General features: G+C 44.3%; 1 protein-coding gene and 1 long non-coding RNA gene across 2 annotated transcripts; one reads left to right on the top strand and one right to left on the bottom strand.

Annotated features, from left to right (window-relative positions):
• Positions 1 to 2,819: 2,819 nt before the first annotated feature.
• Positions 2,820 to 4,657, bottom strand: prok2 (prokineticin 2). Its single transcript, XM_085407850.1, has 3 exons — positions 4,502 to 4,657; positions 3,122 to 3,247; positions 2,820 to 2,945 (listed from the first exon to the last, which is right to left on the bottom strand). Exons 1-3 carry the CDS (start codon positions 4,655 to 4,657, stop codon positions 2,820 to 2,822), a joined length of 408 nt encoding a protein of 135 aa, XP_085263976.1.
• A 13,215-nt stretch (positions 4,658 to 17,872) lies between these two features.
• On the top strand, positions 17,873 to 18,858 carry LOC146669204 (uncharacterized). The gene is made up of 2 exons (XR_014911852.1): positions 17,873 to 18,184; positions 18,583 to 18,858. It is a non-coding gene; the product is annotated as an uncharacterized LOC146669204 (long non-coding RNA).
• Positions 18,859 to 19,462: the final 604 nt, after the last annotated feature.

The following is a 19,462-nucleotide window of genomic DNA, read 5'->3' as shown; positions in this document are numbered from 1 at the left end:
AACACCATGAAGGAGGGTGCCAGTAAGACTCACGTCATACTTTATTCTTTTACCATTTTAAAACGCTCTTTAATGCTTCTCTCTATTTGAATTTAATTTGTTGCCTGTGAAACAGCTGTTTACAACTGGAATCTCTGATGAAATCTCTTTAATGTTATCTAGTATTAAACAAAAGATAAGGCTAGTGGGGTGTTGAGAAGACATAAACTTGTGTCTTTTGATCCATTCAAATCCCCAGGAGTGTCTGTAAATGTGTGTGGAGAGTTGCAAAATTGTAACTCTGTCCCTGTGTGCATTTTTGAATGCGTACAAGAAACAACAAGAAACGAGAAATAAATAAATCCGTGGATGTATAAAGATTAGCATATGTGAGAAATAAATGTTAATGTGCTTTAATTATGAGTCGAAACTGTTAGTTAGCTTTCTAAGCTGTAAATTGATCTGAATTTGTAGCCTTTGCTTGTGATTTGAGGTAAAATCTTCACAACAGACATTACATTGAGTTTTACTCATGTGTACAATTATAACTCAGATCTGAGGGCGTGCATGCCTCCTTCCACACACATTTGCAAACAACGGCATAACAACCACACCCCCCACCTCCCTTCTCTGTGCACGGGTGAACATCAGGTTTAAATGGAGAATATAAAGAGACACCTTTGCTCTTTGATTCTGACAGTCTGACACCGACCCTGACATTTACCACCAATTTGCCTATCATTGAAGAAATCTCCCGTCGAGCTAATTACAGCCGGTGGGAATACCTCACGTCAGTTTCACGTCACAATGTCAGTGTGTCGGCAAATTGTTACCATGTATACATGACAAACTGCTCGTAGCTGTTTAGTTTAAAGGCCAGAGGTTTGATTTAAACCTTTAAAAAAGTCTGACAGACTCGGTGTCAACTAACTGCTCATTAAACAGTTCCAACCGTGTTTTAATCAAACTCAATCAAGCTCCTGATTGATTCAGCAATAGCTGTTTTGCTAATTGGCATTGGCCTTGATGAATAATAATAATAATAAAGACATCTCTTTGCTTTATGAAGTTTTTTCTGAGCTTCAGTCCTTTTCGTTCTATCAAAAGCAGTATACCAGGTTCCTCGACACACTGTCTGCCTTCAGTGCATCTATAACCATTAACATCACATCATGCATGACTGTTCAGGACAGCTGGTTCTGCTCTGCTGACAGCGTGCAGAGGTCTCACAGCATCGTTTCTGTGGCTCCACAGCTGCAGGAAGATCCTCACCTGCACGTGCTCTCATGCGATGCAGATACAGGGTGGGTATTTTTAGGTACACAATGTTGTCTTCAGGGCACGCAGGCTGCATTGTGAAGCTGGGGAATTATGATTCCTGCTACCTGGATTTTCCTGCTGGCTTTGCTAGTGACCTTCTCATTCTAGCCAACCCCTAAGCAAACCACAGTGACCTCTGTCATCCTTAATGGGTTTTACAAAAACACTGTTTGGACAGATGGAGGTATAGCTGTTTCAAAATGGTACGCTCAACTGAGTATTCAAGTATTCGATCAGTATTCTTGTAGCACCTCATTGATTTAGCTTGTTCCTCCTTGTTAAACACCTGGTGACTACATTACCCACAATTCAGATGCTACTGCTAACAGGGAGGGCTGAGTATGGTCACCACCTTTGAACATCTTTCATTTTCAGAGTGGTCTTCAGCTTCACCTAAGGCTGGCTCAGGTAACACCATGATTTCACTTGCTACCTTTTTTCAGCTTTATGTGTAAACCCTTTAAGACTTCTAGTGATTATTGTTTTTTCTTACTTCCATACTTACTTTTTCACTCCATCATTGGTCATCATCACTGGACTTGGTTAGCTCAGCTGCCTCAGAACTGTAGATGTTAATTTTGATATACTGCAAGTCACAGAAATGCAGCCAACACATTTAAGAGGCAAGAACCTGGTAATGTTTGACATTTAAACTTCCTGGAAGCCCTGATTTTAATATTTTTTTAAGCTTTAGACAGTCAAGTCATATTTTGAAGTTGTTGCGCAGCTAAGAGAGCGTTTCAAGTTGGTTGAATGATCTTCACAGCCACAGAAGACCAATATCTGTTATAAAAATGGGAGATATGAGTCACTGCTTTACACACTGGGCGAATCTAATTTTAGCCTTAAGCCTTGAAGAAATCACAGCCTGACAGTGATTAATTTCATAGCAGTCTCTGTGTTTCCTGGTGGTGTAAACGCTGCTGTTGTGGTGAGTGTGAATTTTAAAAAAAGCACCTTTGTATTTTAGCAGCAATTAAAATGTTCTCCACGGTTCTTGTTTTGGTATTTTGTGGTTGGAAAAGTGATTAAGCATGAAAAAAACAAAGTCACTTCTATGTTTCAGTTATGACTGGATAATGAAACTGTAACACACAGTGAGCATCACTCAGCAGGCATGTCATTTCATTACTGCTGCAATAACACGTGTTTCTTCTCATGCTTCCCAAAAGGGCAACTGCAAGCTCACCAAGAACTTAAACGATGTTAAAGTATGAGTCTTAACAATGCTGGCGTGTCCCTTTGGGCATTTTATTCATAGACGATATTGTTAAATAAAATAAACTAATCAAAGAAATCAATCCCTGAATTTATACTTGTATTATTTTTGGTTTATCTCAAAGTGAAATGTCAAAATGTATTTTAGGTAGCGTAAGATCCAAAAGGACAAGAGGGTTTTCCTTTAAATGGATGGTTTAATTTGAGCCAATAGGGTGACGCGTTGTTAAATATATCTCTTTATTCCAAATAAAAAAGGCTTTTAAAGGCAGATAAAATATTTACAGTGTAAATGCAGGTCCTCAGAGGTAGAAGTCAGGATACTTGTAGGGTGAGAGACATTTGGATTTGCCTTCCATGATGGTAATACATGACAGGTTCGGCAAACAGGGGCAGGTATGATGAAGCCTTTTGCCAAAGAAGGGAACCTAGAGGGAGAGAATTATGAGGTGCTGGTTACAGGTTCGTCAGCCATAATGGATGGTTGGAAAACAGAGGCAGAGGCGTTGTTTTACGGCCTCCTGTGTGAATTTCTGCCGCCTCTTCTCATGCCCTCCTGCATCATCACTGACACCAGCAGTCAGGCTGTTATAGAAACTCTCACCTTGTGGCTCAGAGGATGACAGTCCTCTCCTTCCTGTCCCATGGGCGTACACATACGCAGGCTGCGAATCCACAAACTCACTGCACAGCACATCCCTCCTCCACACTGGGAGTCCCTTTCACAGGCCTACAAACACACACGCACACACACACACACACACACACACACACACACACACACACACACACACACACACACACACACACACACACACACACACACACACACACACACACACACGTACTACGTATGAAAAAGACAGCTCGATTTTGTCAGGTGTGTAAAAGTTCTGCAAACACCCATCAGTGTTTTCTCCAGTCTAATCAAAGGAAAGATGTACTGACTTTATGTAATTATAGCATGCACACATAAAAAATGCAGTCAAGCAGAATTATGGTAGCGTTAACAGGAAAAGGCTGGCGAGAAATGTGATAGCAGCTGAGGCACGATTACACACTGCAGTGCATTGTGCTGTATTTTGAGCGTGTGATTACACTTGCAGTCATACCTCAGCAAAACAAAAAAAAGCTTTAGAACTGCTGGTGATTTTACCACTTGGAGTGTAGAGCTGAGAAGCTGAGTGACAGCTCTCGCTTTAGATGAGATGAAGGGAACACAATGAAGAGGAACAGAAGTGATTTCATGTGACAGATGCGGATGGAAATCACTTTCTGTTTCATGGCTGCGCGCTCCTCTCTCAATTCACAATGAGCGACACAGAGTGAGAGGGCTGTGGTGACAGACAGGGCTGTTTTATTGGAAGGGTGTGGATGTAAGATTTGACTCGGATAGCAAAATGATCAAAAAGGATGCAGAGGCATTGGAGTTTAGAAATGAAATGAGTTTATTAATGGAAAAACTGGTCATCAACCGCCATGCTTCAGAATCTGAAATGACACACAGTATGTGTAATTGGTCATTTAGGTGTTGTTATTGTTATATATGGATGCTTCGCTTTGCTGGGTGGTCAGATACAAGGAATATTTTGTCTTTGATTTTTTTTCTATTACAGTATTAAAAATGCAAATTAATGTATATATAACATACATTTACATATTCTATTAACAGATTTTTCTTATCTATCTATCTATGGGGATGAATTGTCAGATGAAAAAAAATACAAGTGAATGATAAATGTCACAATGAAGAACTATGTATTTTATATCTACCTGTGTGCATGTGTATGTGTGTGTAGATAGACAGATATAGATAAAGATATTTGAAGTGTTTGAAGTTTGATATGTATAGATAACCCTATATTGCCCATTATTACAAGGCTAATTTGTAGCAGCGTCCATGAAAAACTATCAAAGAAAAACAAAGCATCTGCCTAATCGTTTTATTTACCCATGAAGTATGTACCTGTTTGGCTGTACTTACCCCTGTGATTACGGCTGAAGATCCGTGGGACACAAACAACAGCGAGAAGAGCAGTAAGAAGAAAGACCTCATGATGAAGCGATGTCTTTGTGTTCCTGTGCCCGCCAGGGTTACAAGTAAGGATGCTGAGGCTGATGGACCTTCCTGCATGTGCATCCGTCACAGACTGCAAAGCCAAGTGGCCTCCAAATCCGTGTGTTGAGGGCTGGCATTGGTTTATAAACCCAGCCCGCCATTCAGAAACTCCGTGACTCACTCACACAGCACTGCCTTGGAGGACTTTTTTTTTAAAGAAAGAAAGAAAGAAAGAAAGATAAATTGTCCAAGAATGTCCCTTCCTTTATTTGTTCTGACGGCGCTCTGTGCCTGCATTATTATTTCACATTCTCATAGCAAAAGTGAAGGTTATGTTGCCTTCGTACATGCTAAAGCTGGGCAGAAATCAATACAAAACCGTAGTAGCATTGTTGTAGTTTTGTGTCACGTTCTTCACAATTTTCCTTTTCAGATTGCAAGGCCACAGTTATAAAATGTCCTTTTCAACCAACTCGCAACGCAGTTCACAATAAAAGCCACCGTCGTTCATGGACGAGAATTTTTGAGATACTGAAATAAAAAATCTCTGGAGTTGTACAGTTTGCAGATTATTTTAAACTGCGATTTCTATTACAGAAGTAATACAAGGATAACAGGTGTCATTAAAATGTATTAAGTACTTGTATTCCAGTAGTTCAGCTTGATGCGAATATCAACCTGACCAATCCCACAACGTCTGTGTGGTTTAAATAATGTGAAATTTAAAAAATGTGATGAGAAAAGTCCTCTGCGTCTATACTGAAAAAGTTTTAATTCTTTGTGTTGTTTTCGGGACAAATTAAGACACATGGCGACAAAACAACACCTTGTGTTCTGAAAACCTGTTAACTTCTGACTTTATGATCTTGTAGACTGCAACACAACAGCCACTCAGACAGCTAATAAATAACTGAAATACGCTTTGACTGAAGTGCTCCATAATAGCACTTAATCTTTTGGCAGCTATATTCACTTCATAATTATTTAATCAGTTTGTATTGTTAAGACATTTGAAAAAGCTGATTATTGGCTAAAGTAAATTTTGAAGGCTGATGTGGAGCAGCATTTCAAACAAGTGCAGATGGACCGGGCAGGCATCCTGTGGAGGCCTTGGTTTAGTGTATGGTAGAAACGACTGTGTGCAATCGCCTGAAGTCACCGGAGCACAGGAACCCGACTGACATGGCCAATCAACGCTCGGCGAGCTAAATCTGTCTTCATCACAACTCTGCAGACTGACACTGATGACTGACTCACACTGGTAGACATGCAACGAAGTGCCAGAAATCTATTGTTCCTGTTACAATCATTGCAATGAACAATTCAAATCCCATTAAGTCAGATTAGTTTTATAGCATAAAAAAACAACAGTTCCCATCCACCCATCTGTCCAGCCATTCATACATACACACATCCGGACTTACAGCAAACTTAGCATCACCCATCAATCTTTATACAAGTCTTTAGATTGTTGGAGAAACCAGAAGTAGTTAGACAGAACCAACACAGGTATATGCAGCCACGCTGACAGGCTGTGGGCCCAAATGGATAAAATGAATAAATATGAAGAAATACTGGAGACTAAAAAGTCTTTTATACCCAAAACTACTCCGTCTCAGTGAAGTGTGTTACAGCAAAGTTAGGAGGACAGCTTTCTGTTATCTCCGACAGCACTGGGATTGTCATTCATCTGCATTTTTGTTTTTTTTCCCCAGACTTACACAGAAAGCCACAAGTATAGAGTCTTATTCTTCAGAGAAATCAAAACTCCACAGTTCGTTATTCTTAAACATTCAAGTTCGAATGACAATTTAATGCACCCATTAGTTGACGTGCATATTTTAAAACCTTGAAAATACACCTTATTTGCTCCGATCGCTTCCATAGATAAATGCCTGGCTGGAGGCTTTTGCTCCTCAAAAAGGAAATAAAATACCAGAAAGTGCGAACATGAAGAACAGAGCAGTTAAAGGTCACAACTATTTATGCTCTCATAGCTGCAGAATAGCAGCATTTTCTGCTTTGGAAAGTTGTTTTTTTCTTCATTCAGTTTTCGTACATATTGTTCTGAAAGAAAAGGAAAAGTTGAATACACAAGAGGGGCCAAGGGCAAAAGAGGAATAAAATTCATTTATCTGGTCTCGATATTATGGAATGATTTGATCTTTCTTTTAATTTTATTTATTTATTCATTCATTGTTAATCTGCTTGGTCTCATATGCTTCTGATCATTCCAAGTAATTCAAGTATGATCCCCTAAAATGGCATCAATTTAAGTGGCAACTAACATAACCATAATCATAAAGGTTGCCTTGCTACCACATCCTTCCTGAATATCTTTGCAAACTCACACCACTGAAGTACGTCATGCAAAGACGGCGTCCTGGATGAAATCAGTGCTTGTATCTTTGGTTAAAAGGGTAGCAAGACACGAGCATTTGGCAGCCTGACAGGCAGGCTCGACATCTTCAGCTTCTCATCGTGTCAGCAGAGATTATTGACTGTTGGGGCCAAACCCCCACTCCTTATTGCGGCGTCTGTTTTTACACTAATGGTTATGATCTAATGAAGAAGGAGAGCCATGACGGAGCGCTTACATCCTTGATAAAAAACAGTTGCCTTGGCAGCTATCCCACAGCAGAGAGCTGTGGGATAAATCATGAAAACCGTGATGTTCTCAAGTGGAAATGCACAGACATGTTGGATATTGCGTGCTGCAGAACAGCTAGAGCCGTTGTTGTTGCTGCTGATTTCTGTCACCCTCTAACTCTGTTTGTTATCTCCAATCTCCCTACATACATAGACATGCAGAAAGGACACATGCCATAAGATTATGGGGTTTATGCGAACACCCGAGTCCTTCTGCCAGAGCATGCTATCAGAGGATCAGTACTTTGGATGACATAATGTTACTGCTGTTATTTCTCCATGCTCGCAGCACGCCTCTCCTCTTATTTTACAACACGCACGTGACAGAATCCCTCATTCACACATAATCTGATGGGGATTTTTTTCACCAGATTACACGATCCTTTTGTTCGGGGATTCATGTTGGCCAAATGTGAGTGGGACAGTCCCACTGAACAGATTAGGCAGGAGTATAAGCATGTGAGCTTTTCACTTTTTAAATATATAATATAATATATATATATTTTTTTAATATACTAGCATTTACTGCAGAGTATAATGCGATCAAACTCACCCCCAGACATACATGATTCGATATTAGTGTTAATAAGCAGGTCAACTACTATATATATATATATATATATATATATATATTTAAACCAAATTAACGCTTTTATCGTCATCATCATTTCACAATCGGGCAAAGCAGCTCAGCAGCTCACCTTGTTCCCACACATTCTTTCATGCAGTAGTAAACTGGCAGAGCGTAGAATTTATCCTTGGCCATCAAAATAACAGCAAAGAATTGAGCATACAAAAACTGAAGGGCATGCACGCAGCTGCAGATAGTGTGTCGTGGAAAATTGCTCTGAATCACTCTATCAAGGTAGTGAAGTTCAAGTTTATACTGTCATGGTCCTGGGCCATGTTGGCCCAGTGTTCTTAGTTTCCTTGTATGTTTGTATTTTGTTCCTTGCTTAGGCCATGTTTTCTGAGTTGCCCTGTTGTGTTGTTCCCTAAGTGTTTTCCCTTCATGGCTTTTACCCCCTGTGTGCCCCTCTATGTATTTATGAGCCCTCGTCTCCCTTTGTGGTTGTTTCATGTTTCCCCAGCCCGTTATGTCTGTGTTTTCCCCGTGCTCTCTCTCCTCCTGTCTGAACCTCTGTGCACTTCCTGTTTACCTTGTGACTCTCACGCCCGTACATGTCATGTTCAGTTCACCCCGCCCTGTCTCGTTATGATTATCAGTGTCACCTGTGTTCCCCGTGTGTTCCCACTTTCCTCGTTAACCCTCTGTGTATTTCTGTCTGCGTCTCCCTCTGTTCAGCGTGACGTCGTCCCTCATGCTGTGTGTGATTCCCCCGTGTTTCCTGGTGAGCTTTATGTTAGTTTTTCCCAGTTTAGTTTTGTATCTCCTATTATCTTTGGCCAGCAATAAAGCTGCTTTTTGAGTTCATCCCCGTGTGTGTGAGTTTTGCATTTTGGGTCCTCCTCCTGCCTGCCACACAGCCGAGCCTTGACAGTACGACGTCACCAGACATGGACCCAGCAGGCTCCTCCCGGGAAAGCGATTTGGCCCGCATCTTCAGCCTGTGGGAGCGAGTTTCCCACGCCTCGGACATTAAAGCCATGTCCATTGGGATAAACGCCATCGAGGCTATTCTCAAGGGGAATCCCCATCTTCACGAGCTCTCAGGATTTTCGGGCCTACTGTCCAATCTGCAGAAAGCCAAGGAGACAGTACAAGTTCGCGAGCTCGTCATACCGCAACAGCGACCGCCACAATCGGGAAACGTTTCCACGCTGCTGCCACTGGACTCCTCTCCATCCACCCTCCACTCTGACTGTCACTCACCCGCTGCTTTTCTCGCAGCAATGTGGTCGGAGGATGAGGAGCCGGCCGTGATCTCTCCGTCGTTGCCGGTTTCCTCCATCACCGCACCTCCGGCTTCCCGAAGAAAACGGCATTCACGCCGCCGACGCGCCACCCCACAGCCGGACATTCGGCCTTCTAATTCACCTGCTGTGGTGAGTGAGAACTCTGTGTCTTTTCCAGACATTATGACTGTTCATTCAGGGGCTGTGTTTTGTGTGGCGGAAGTCAATGCGAGCTGCTTATCGCCTGTGCAGCTACCAGAAGCTCAGTCGGCTCCCTCGCAGCTACTTCCAGCTCAGTCGGCTCCCTCGCAGCTACTTCCAGCTCAGTCGGCTCCCTCGCAGCTACTTCCAGCTCAGTCGGCTCCCTCGCAGCTACTTCCAGCTCAGTCGGCTCCCTCGCAGCTACTTCCAGCTCAGTCGGCTCCCTCGCAGCCAGCTCAGTCGGCTCCCTCGCAGCCCCCTCAGTTCAGTCTCCCGTGTCCCCCTCAGTTCAGTCTCCCGTGTCCCCGCTAGCTCAGCCATTAACTCCACCACACGCTCCATTTTCACCTCTACCATCGCTTCAGTCATCAGTTCGGTCTGCCACTCAGTCGCCCTTAGTTCCGTCATCCACACTACCACCTGTTTCCCTTCCACCCCAACCATCACTACACCCAGCCATTCAGGCTGCTACTCAGTCAGACATTCAACCCATAGCCCTGCCGTTACTATACTCTGTAGCTGAGCCACTAGCCGCCCGACCCACAGCCACTTCAGCCACTCCTCCACCCGTTACACCTCCACTACAACCATCACTGCAGTCTCCAGTGTCCCCAGTGCAGTCTCCAGTGTCCCCAGTGCAGCATCCCTTAGCACAGTCATCCACTCAATCACCAGCTCCACTTTCCCCTCAACTATCACTACCACCTCTAGCTCAGTCTCCTGTGCACTCACCTCTGGTTCATTCTCCTGTGAAGTCATCAACTCCACTGCCTACTCCACTCTCACCACCTCCGTTACAACAGACATCAGTTCAGTCCCCTGTGCCAGTGCAGACGCCCTCAGTTCAGTCTCCTGTGCAGTTATCTACTTCACCACCATCAGTAGCTCAGCTCCCACTCTCATCCGCATCTCCAGTAGCTCAGCTCGCACCTGAACCATTGGCCCAGTCCCCGATAGCAATACGGTCTTCTGTTCGGCTTAACATTCAGCCAGGGGTCCCAAACCTCTCTGGCTCTACATCAGCTCCTGCTGGAAGCTCGGATGAGCTCATCCAAGACTCCGCGGCTCCCACGCCGCCATCTACCTCGTCCGCTGGGGGTTCCAGTGAGCCCGGCCAGCACCTCCTCGTCTCCGCTGGAGGGTCCGAGGGGCCCGTTCAGCCTCCTGTCTCCGCTGGAGGGTCCGAGGGGCCCGTTCAGCCTCCTGTCTCCGCTGGAGGGTCCGAGGGGCCCGTTCAGCCTCCTGTCTCCGCTGGAGGGTCCGAGGGGCCTGTCCAGCCTCACGCCGCATCAGCTGGAGGGTCCGAGGAGCCTGTCCAGCCGCCATCTGCGACCGCTTCGTCATCGCCTGGGCCAGCCTCTGCCTGTGCTTCTGCTCCGCCATCGCCTGGGCCGGCCTCTGCCTCTGCTTCTGCTCCGCCTGGGCCGGCCTCTGCCTCTGCTTCTGCTCCGCCTGGGCCGGCCTCTGCCTCTGCTTCTGCTCCGCCTGGGCCGGCCTCTGCCTCTGCTTCTGCTCCGCCTGGGCCGGCCTCTGCCTCTGCAGCTGCTCCGCCTGGGCCGGCCTCTGCCTCTGCAGCTGCTCCGCCTGGGCCGGCCTCTGCCTCTGCAGCTGCTCCGCCTGGGCCGGCCTCAGCCTCTGCTTCTGCTCCGCCTGGTCCGGCCTCCGAGTCTTCGTCCTCGCCTGGTCCTGTGCCCACCAGGCCATGGCCAGCACGCCTGGGACTGGAGGGCCGCCGCCGCCTTCCGCGCGGTCGGCCCCCTGAACTGCTCCCTCGTCTCCTTCGCCGCCGCCGTTGCCTTGCGCGCGGCCGGCCTCCTGAACTGTTTCCACGTCGCCGCCGTTGCTTTGCGCGCGGCCGGCCTCCTGAACTGTTTCCACTTCGCCGCCGCCGTTGCCTCGCGCACGGCCGGCCTCCTGAATTGTTTCCACGTCTCCGCCGTTGCCTTCCGCATGGTCGGCCCCCTGAACTGCTCTGTGTTTGGGTTGTTTTCTTGGGCTCCGGTGTTTGCTGTGCTCTTCTTTTGTTTTCTGTTCCGAGCCCTCCGTCCTGGGCCCCCGCCGCCTGCCCTGGGTTGTTTTCTGTTTGGTTTTGTTTTTCTGTGTTTGGGCTGTCTGGAGCCAGCCCTTGAGGGGGGGGGGGGGTACTGTCATGGTCCTGGGCCATGTTGGCCCAGTGTTCTTAGTTTCCTTGTATGTTTGTATTTTGTTCCTTGCTTAGGCCATGTTTTCTGAGTTGCCCTGTTGTGTTGTTCCCTAAGTGTTTTCCCTTCATGGCTTTTACCCCCTGTGTGCCCCTCTATGTATTTATGAGCCCTCGTCTCCCTTTGTGGTTGTTTCATGTTTCCCCAGCCCGTTATGTCTGTTTTCCCCGTGCTCTCTCTCCTCCTGTCTGAACCTCTGTGCACTTCCTGTTTACCTTGTGACTCTCACGCCCGTACATGTCATGTTCAGTTCACCCCGCCCTGTCTCGTTATGATTATCAGTGTCACCTGTGTTCCCCGTGTGTTCCCACTTTCCTCGTTAACCCTCTGTGTATTTCTGTCTGCGTCTCCCTCTGTTCAGCGTGACGTCGTCCCTCATGCTGTGTGTGATTCCCCCGTGTTTCCTGGTGAGCTTTATGTTAGTTTTTCCCAGTTTAGTTTTGTATCTCCTATTATCTTTGGCCAGCAATAAAGCTGCTTTTTGAGTTCATCCCCGTGTGTGTGAGTTTTGCATTTTGGGTCCTCCTCCTGCCTGCCACACAGCCGAGCCTTGACATATACTTTGTTCGCTTCTAAACTAAATGATGGAAAAACATTTTAGAACCTCCTCATTTGCTTCTGACCTTCTCTAATTAAAATAGATGTGAGGCAAGAATGTCACCATATAAAAGACAAAGCCCTTCTGTTGGATTTCATTTCTTGTTTTTGAGTAACTGGTCCATGGGTCCAGAATACATTCAAAAACATGTTCATTTCTCATGAAAAAATAAATAAAAGGATAAATAAATAAAACACTGTTGCCTTCCATTGTCGCTCAAGGTTAAAATAAATCTATTCTCAGGGATGTGGTTGCGTTTTCCTCCCACTAAAAGGTACCCGGCTCACACCTCAAACCTTTGTGACAGTCTAATATGATAGAAGTTCAAGCAGTTTTGGGCGAATGCAACATGTAGCAGGAGATAGTTGACTTCAATTGCATTCTCGCTATTGGCCTGGTATACCATCAATAAGGCAGCACAGTGTAACAGTTCAGTAGTTGTTAATATACTTCTCTCCAACTCATGTACTAGAAAGCTAACATTTTCTTTTTCTTATGTTAGCTATGACACAGGTTTATTTAGAAGTTGCAAAGAAATGACTTCATGTTGACAGTTTCCAATGAAAGTCAAAAATTGGATTTACAGTCAGAAATGTCGAGCTTCTGAAAAGCACATTTATTATACCCTCAGTACTAGATCACCACAGTGTGGCATGGAAGCACACATGGTGTGTGACTCTTGTAATCAGAGATGGGCTGTAATCTGATTACTTTTTTCAAGTAACGAGTAAAGTAAGGGATTACTATTGCAAAAACGGTAATTAGATTACCGTTACTTGCCCGTAGGAACGCTGCGTTTTTTTTGCGAGAATGTCTCATGACAGTGACGTAAGCGAGTGCAACGTTTGTGACAACAGCTGTGTGCAGATCAACAATGAATAATATATCGAGTGCGGGAGAGAGTATGAGCGTGCAGCGTTTAAAGCGTGGAAGTACTGACCTTACTTTGAGTTTGATTCCATAAAAAGTGACAAAAACATTAGTGTCCGGTGTGCGTACTTCCAAGCAAGCACGGAGTGCGCTACGACGTAATTCGGCACACCTGCACCAGGGCCAGTGTTGGGGAGTAACGGAATACATGTACCGCCGTTACGTATTTAAAATACAAAATATGAGTAACTGTATTCCGTTACAGTTACCGTTTAAAAAGGTGGTATTCAGAATACAGTTACTTTGTTGAAATAAATGGATTACACTGCGGTACTTTCCTGTTTCATATTGTGGCGGGTCAGGACTGTTTGGGTTTTGTTTGACAGCTACGTTCTGTTGTTCCAGGCGGCAGCATTACGGTTGCCGTGGTTTCAGGGTGACGCTCTCTCTCTCTGCGTGTTTCCTGGGTGAGGGAGCGCCTTTTTGTTGTTGTTGTTGTTGTTGTGCTAAGCTGCAGAATGCTACAGCTCTAAAGAATGTAGCCTCATGGGCAGTGTAGTCCGTGCTGCAGGGAGAATGGACTGCCATACTCGTTATGTGGCTGTGAGCGCGAGGAGGGAGAAAAAGGCGAGTGGAAAAGTACGAGCTGTCATCGAGCAAAAACGGGAGCTGGAAGCATGTAAATATAATAATAACCACTGCAGCCAAGAAGAGTGCCTGATGAGCCCAGTTGTAAGTAAGCTGTTAAGACTCAACTGTACGCTGTGTTCCTGTTTTCCTCCGAAACAATAAGTTCCGTTGGAGCAGCCTTTCAACGCCTCTCTTTGTCTGTTGCAAGCAAAGTTGACCCAGACAACAAAGTAAAGCTAGTTTTCAGCTACGAGCCCGACACGGACCCCGCCGTATTAGTCAGAAGTCCCTTTACTACGGGTTCGGAGCCACGGACCTTCAGTAATAGTAATAAATCACAGCAACAGTACATTCACGTAGTTGTGAAAAGCATGATAATATATTAAGTAATCCAAAGTATTCAGAATACGTTACTCTCGTCGAGTAACGTAACAGAATACGTTACAGAATACATTTTGGGGCATGTATTCTGTAATCTGTAATGGAATACATTTTAAAAGTAACCTTCCCAACACTGACCAGGGCAAACCTCCGCCTACCCCACTCCTGCTTTACAGGCGAAAATAGAGCATCAGTGTCGTGGTCCTGGGTACTGAACCTAGCGTTTTTCCCTGTTGTGTTTTCTTTGTATTTCTCTGTGCTGGTCTTAGACTTAGACTTAGTTCCTCCTACGCCGGGCGGCGCATCGGGCAGCTAGTGATCTCCATCGATGTCGGTCAGCAGCGACTGCTTCAGCTTCGTCCCAGGCAATGTCGACAGTTCTCAGATCGTCCATGAATGTTCGACGCCATGTGGTCTTTGGTCGGCCTTGCTTTCGCTTGTCAGTGTGTGGACGCCATGTCATGGCAATCTTAGCTGGGCGATGAGAGGGTAGGCGTAAAATATGGCCCGCAAAGCGGAAGCGCCTTTCTGCAACAACATCGGCTAATGGGCGGGTGCCTGCTCTTCGTAGGACCTCCTCATTTGTTATTCGGTCCCGGTAGGAAATTCTCAGGATTCGCCGCAAGCCATGTTGTTGAAGCACTTTCAGGTGTTGAATAATTGCACTTGTTGAGCACCAGGTTTCACTAGCGTAAAGTGCAGTAGGGAAGACGATAGAGTTCAGTAGTCTGATCTTGACCCTTACATTCAGGGAGGTCGAGTTCCAAATAGGTTGGAGACGTCGCAGGACACCAACTGCCTTCCCTACTCTGGTGTCAACATCCCGATCAGAGACCCCGTCATTCGAGATGATGCTGCCAAGATATGTAAAATTCTCCACCTCTTCAGCACGTTGTTGGTTGATCATGACAGGAATGCGGGCACGTGCATAGCCAACTCGGAGTACCTTGGTTTTTTTTGACGCTGATTCTTAATCCAACTTTCATCGCCTCCCTCTGCAGGGCTGCGGTCAACTTTTGGAGGTCTTCCTGAGTCGAGCCCAGCAGGGCGATGTCACCTGCGAAGTCCAAGTCAGTGAGATTACGCGCTTCGTGCCAGGGCACACCGATGCCAGCTTGGTCAACTGATCGTCGCATGATGAAGTCAATTACCAACAGGAAGAGGAAAGGGGATAGCGCGCATCCTTGTCGGACGCCAGTATTGATCTTGAAGAAATCTGTGCAGCCGTCATCCGTCCGGACGCAGCAACGGGAGTTGGAGTAGAGACAACGAAAGGCAACTGCTGAGGGACTCCATAGTGGCGTAGGATAGCCCATAGAGTCGGCCGGTGGACGCTGTCAAAAGCCTTCTCGAAGTCAATGAAATTAATAGAAATCTTCCTTTGGTATTCCAACGTTTGTTCAATGATCATGCGGAGGGTGAAGATTTGCTCGACGCATGACTGGCCACTCTCTGTGCTGGTGGCTTTACAGATACTTGTAGCTATTGTTTCCTTTTTATCTAACCTCTGAATTATTTTGAGTTCTCGGTTCCTGGTTTTGCATTTGTATGGTGCTTTGAGTTTTGCTGTCCAGGGTTATACTCTCAGTTCAGAGACTTCAGAGCTTTGGCTATAATTTCCAATTTCTTGTGTTCTTTGTGAAGCCTTCCTGTCTGTGGTAGGTGTTCCTTGCTACATTACCTCCTGTGTTATTTTGAAAGTCATTTTGCTTTGTGCCTTGTATCTGGTTTTACTCACCCGTCTCGTTAGTCTGATTCTGTTCAGCTTTGCTTTTTCCCAGCTGTGTTCCCACTCTCTAATTACCTCTGATGTATATGTAAGTCTTCACTTGGGTTTTTTGTGTGTTATACTATTTGTTCCCTGCTGCTCTGCCTGTGAGTTTTTTCACACTTTCTGTATGGACTTTGTTTTTGCCTGTTGCTGGATTACACCTTTGCCAAATAAATGTTAATTTTTGTTCATGCGACTTAGGCTTGAAGCTATATTTGGGTTTACTTTCACATCTTCAGCGTGTGACATTCAGCTGATCTGTATTTTTTGGTCTGGTGTTTTTTTTTCTTTCTTCTCTTGGCAGTACTTCATAGATTTCCTGTGAGGTTCAGCTCAGGTGAGTTGGGTGTCCAATGAAGCACAGTAATAACCAGTAAAGCAGTTTTTGTGTGAGCACATCCTGGTGGAAAAGGAAATCTGTGTCTCCCTAAAGCCTATCAGCAGATGGAAGCATGATGTGCTCTAAAATCTCCTGGTAGATGGCTGTGCTGACTTTGGACTTTGTAAAGCAGAAGTGGCCCAACATCAGCAGAGGAAGTGTCACCCCAAATTATCAGAGACTGTGGAAACTTCATATTGGTCTTCAGAGACATTGGACTCTATATCTCTCCACTCTTCCTCTAGTCTTCAGGACTCATCTGAAAAGAGAACTTTGGACCAATGAGCAGAAGTCCCACTGACACGCTTCTGACACTGTTTCCAGTTCAGGAGTGGCTTGATGTCAAGAATGCAACAGCTGTAGCCTCTTCCCTGAGGACATTTGTGTGTAGTGGCTTATAATACACTGACACCAGGACCAGTCCACTCCTTATGAATCTCTCAAGAGCTCCTAAATTGACTTTTCTCGATAATCTCTATCTCCACCACACTTCCCTTCCAGCCAATGAGACTATTTTTCAGTGTTTGAACTAGAGATGCACAATGTTTCTATTAATTGAATACTAATTTACTCAAATTCTTTTGATACTGGCCCTTTGTTTTTCCTGACTTGGCCTTGAAATATTTCGCTTTACATGCTCTGAATATAGAATACATAAAACTTTATCTTTTGTAATCAAATCAAGAGAAAAATCCTATTCTAATGTTTTTTAAATGCACAGCATCAGATACTTTTTCACTACATGAACAAGTGTGTGACGTGTAACCACCCCTCTCAGAAATGTTATTCATTGCAAGAGGGATCCACCTCACTTAAAAGATAACAAAATCCTTTTGTAAACAACCACAATGGCTCCTGGATGATAAAAAATGTTCTGTGCTGCTGTTTGCTGTGTTTTATGAAAAATTGCCATTTGAAGAAGATTTTGTATTTGCTTCTCTTGCAGTTTTGTTCTGCATGTAAGCATTTAGTAATAAACTCCAGCCAATGGTTGCAACCCTGTTTTGTGTCTTTTTTTCCCTTTTTTTTTTAAATCGTCCCGATCAACAATCTTCAAGCAGATACTGTTGAGATGGTTCTTGGACTCAGACCACACAGAAAAGTGCATGCTGCCCTGAAGCTGTCTTCTAATTCCTGCAGCAGGAAACAGCTAAATGTAATGTGAATAACAGGCTTTCACTCTTAATAAGATTTTTTAAAAAGATAAGAAAGTATTTCCATGGTTCAATTCAAAATCAATGCTCCTTGACTTGGAGAGATATGAATAAATTGTGAATCCAATTTTTGAATAAAATGGCCAAATTTCTCTTGAATGTTTGTCTTCACTCAAATATGTGTGCTATAAAAGGTGACAACATGGGTTTGCGTGTTTTTATCTGATAAAGAATAGTGTTGTGGCTTTTCTGTGTTATACACCATTCAAAAGAAATTCAATGAGTTAAAACATTAGAACTTTAGATCAGCCAACAGTACATTATTACATATCTTGACATTAAACTCTACTGAGGCTCAGCAGTCAGTGCTGTCCGAGCTTTGACAGCTGGAGGTCAGCTTTGCTGTTTTGTGAATTCAATTTGTATTGTTCAGACGTTTTTCAGAGTGTGGAAAGAGGTGCTGGCAGAATATAATATTCTACAACAGTGTGACTAAAAACATGTCTTGGTATGTGGCTTCATTTGCATCCAGAGTGTATAAATGTATTTAAAGGTGAGAGAAATATATAATATTAGTAAATAGGAAAAAAATGTTCACAATGTAACCCTGGTAAGATTTACAGCAATCAGAAGTACAGGGTTCTTTGAATGCATCGTAGTCCTTGTCTGATAGTTTAATTTCCGGGCTTGCCCTGAAGGCACCATCTGCAGCTCCGTGCGCGTGAAGGTGTGGTGTAGAGGAAAAAGGACGGCAAGGAAAAACTCCATGCTGCCGCGGAGCACGGTTTTTTCCAGTTGAAAGAGAGGAAAGAGGTTTAATTAACATTTGTGAGAGAGCTGTCGTTAGCGGTGAACCACAGACGGGTACCTACCTGAAAGGAGCCGGAGTATTTCTTTGAACTTTTTGAACTATTCTGGTGAGTTAGCCTAGCTCACTTAGCACCGCTATTGCAGTTCAATGCACTGGAAAAAATAACTAACCAGTCAGAATAGTAGTAAATGTGTTTAATGATGTTTAAGATGTGTTTTCATAGTATTGCAATGTTGTGACAGTTTTGTTTATTATGAGTGTCTAATGTTTTTACTTTCTTGGGCCTGCTAGTTCAGCCGCGGCCAGCTAAGTGGTTATGCGCAGTTCACGTGCAATAGCTGTGCTGTTACTGTAACTGCGGGTGATGCACAGTAATACGGTGTATTTACTTTTAATGTGTCACAAGATGCAGATTTATTTTAATATTTCAAAAGAACCAAGGACATTAGGAACAAGGACATTTAAGGAATGTGGACATCTAACATTCTGCGTATTTGTGTGCAGACTGGTTTTTTTTTGAGGTACAGTTCCATGGGTGCCAAGTGAGGAGCTGGTATCGTGGGTCTAAGACACTGTTGCTGCTGTGGAGGCCTTCTCTGTGTCAGGACGCCGACACGTTGATGCCTGCCGTACCAGGAGGGCGGTAGGGAAAAAAACAAAAGGAAGCCCACCTGAGAGATACCTTATCATTTTCTTTGCTACTTTTTCTCCGCCTGAGATTCAGGTCGTTTTTAGTTCTTAACCCAGGACAGTGGGTAACTGAATAAACTGACACCATAAGGAACTGGACACTCACATGCTATTTTCTTTTCTTTTTCCTTTTCTTTGGGGTGTTGAAATATTGTGTTTCTTGTCTTACATCTATTTTGATTGTTTTTGTGATGCATTTGAGATGGTTACTGCATTTGAAGGTATCCCTACATTGAGGATGAGCAAAGGGAACTGATCCAAAAGGAAATATATAAAGCAAACTTTGTTTCATAAACCTGTGGTCGTGCGTGTTATGTGGGTTGGAAGTCTCATTGCTCTTACAGAGTTGCTACCGCCAATCTCCTTCCCAAACCTAGATTCGGATATTGTAGACATTGCACTTGGGCGAGCAGTATAGATCATCTCTTTATAGATAGAGGGACACACGTCCAGGTTACAACAATATGCAGCCTATATATGGAAAGTCCTTTACCACAGAATATAGAGGATGTAATGTTTTAGGAGAATGAAATTCTGAAATGATTTATATGAATGAACACTACCAGTAAAAAGTTTGGACACACCTTCCCATCAAATGATTTTTCTTTATTTTTATTTTTACATTTACATTGTAGATTCTCACTGAAGGCATCAAAACTGTGAATGAACACATATGGGATTATGTAGTAAACAA

Source organism: Rhamphochromis longiceps, linkage group LG5 (genome assembly GCF_057381845.1).
Source record: "Rhamphochromis longiceps isolate RC_006_pf linkage group LG5, R_longiceps_female_GT1.1, whole genome shotgun sequence".
Lineage (NCBI taxonomy): Eukaryota > Metazoa > Chordata > Actinopteri > Cichliformes > Cichlidae > Rhamphochromis > Rhamphochromis longiceps.
Note: the sequence above shows the minus strand (reverse complement) of the source record. Positions and strands in the feature narration are given on the sequence as shown.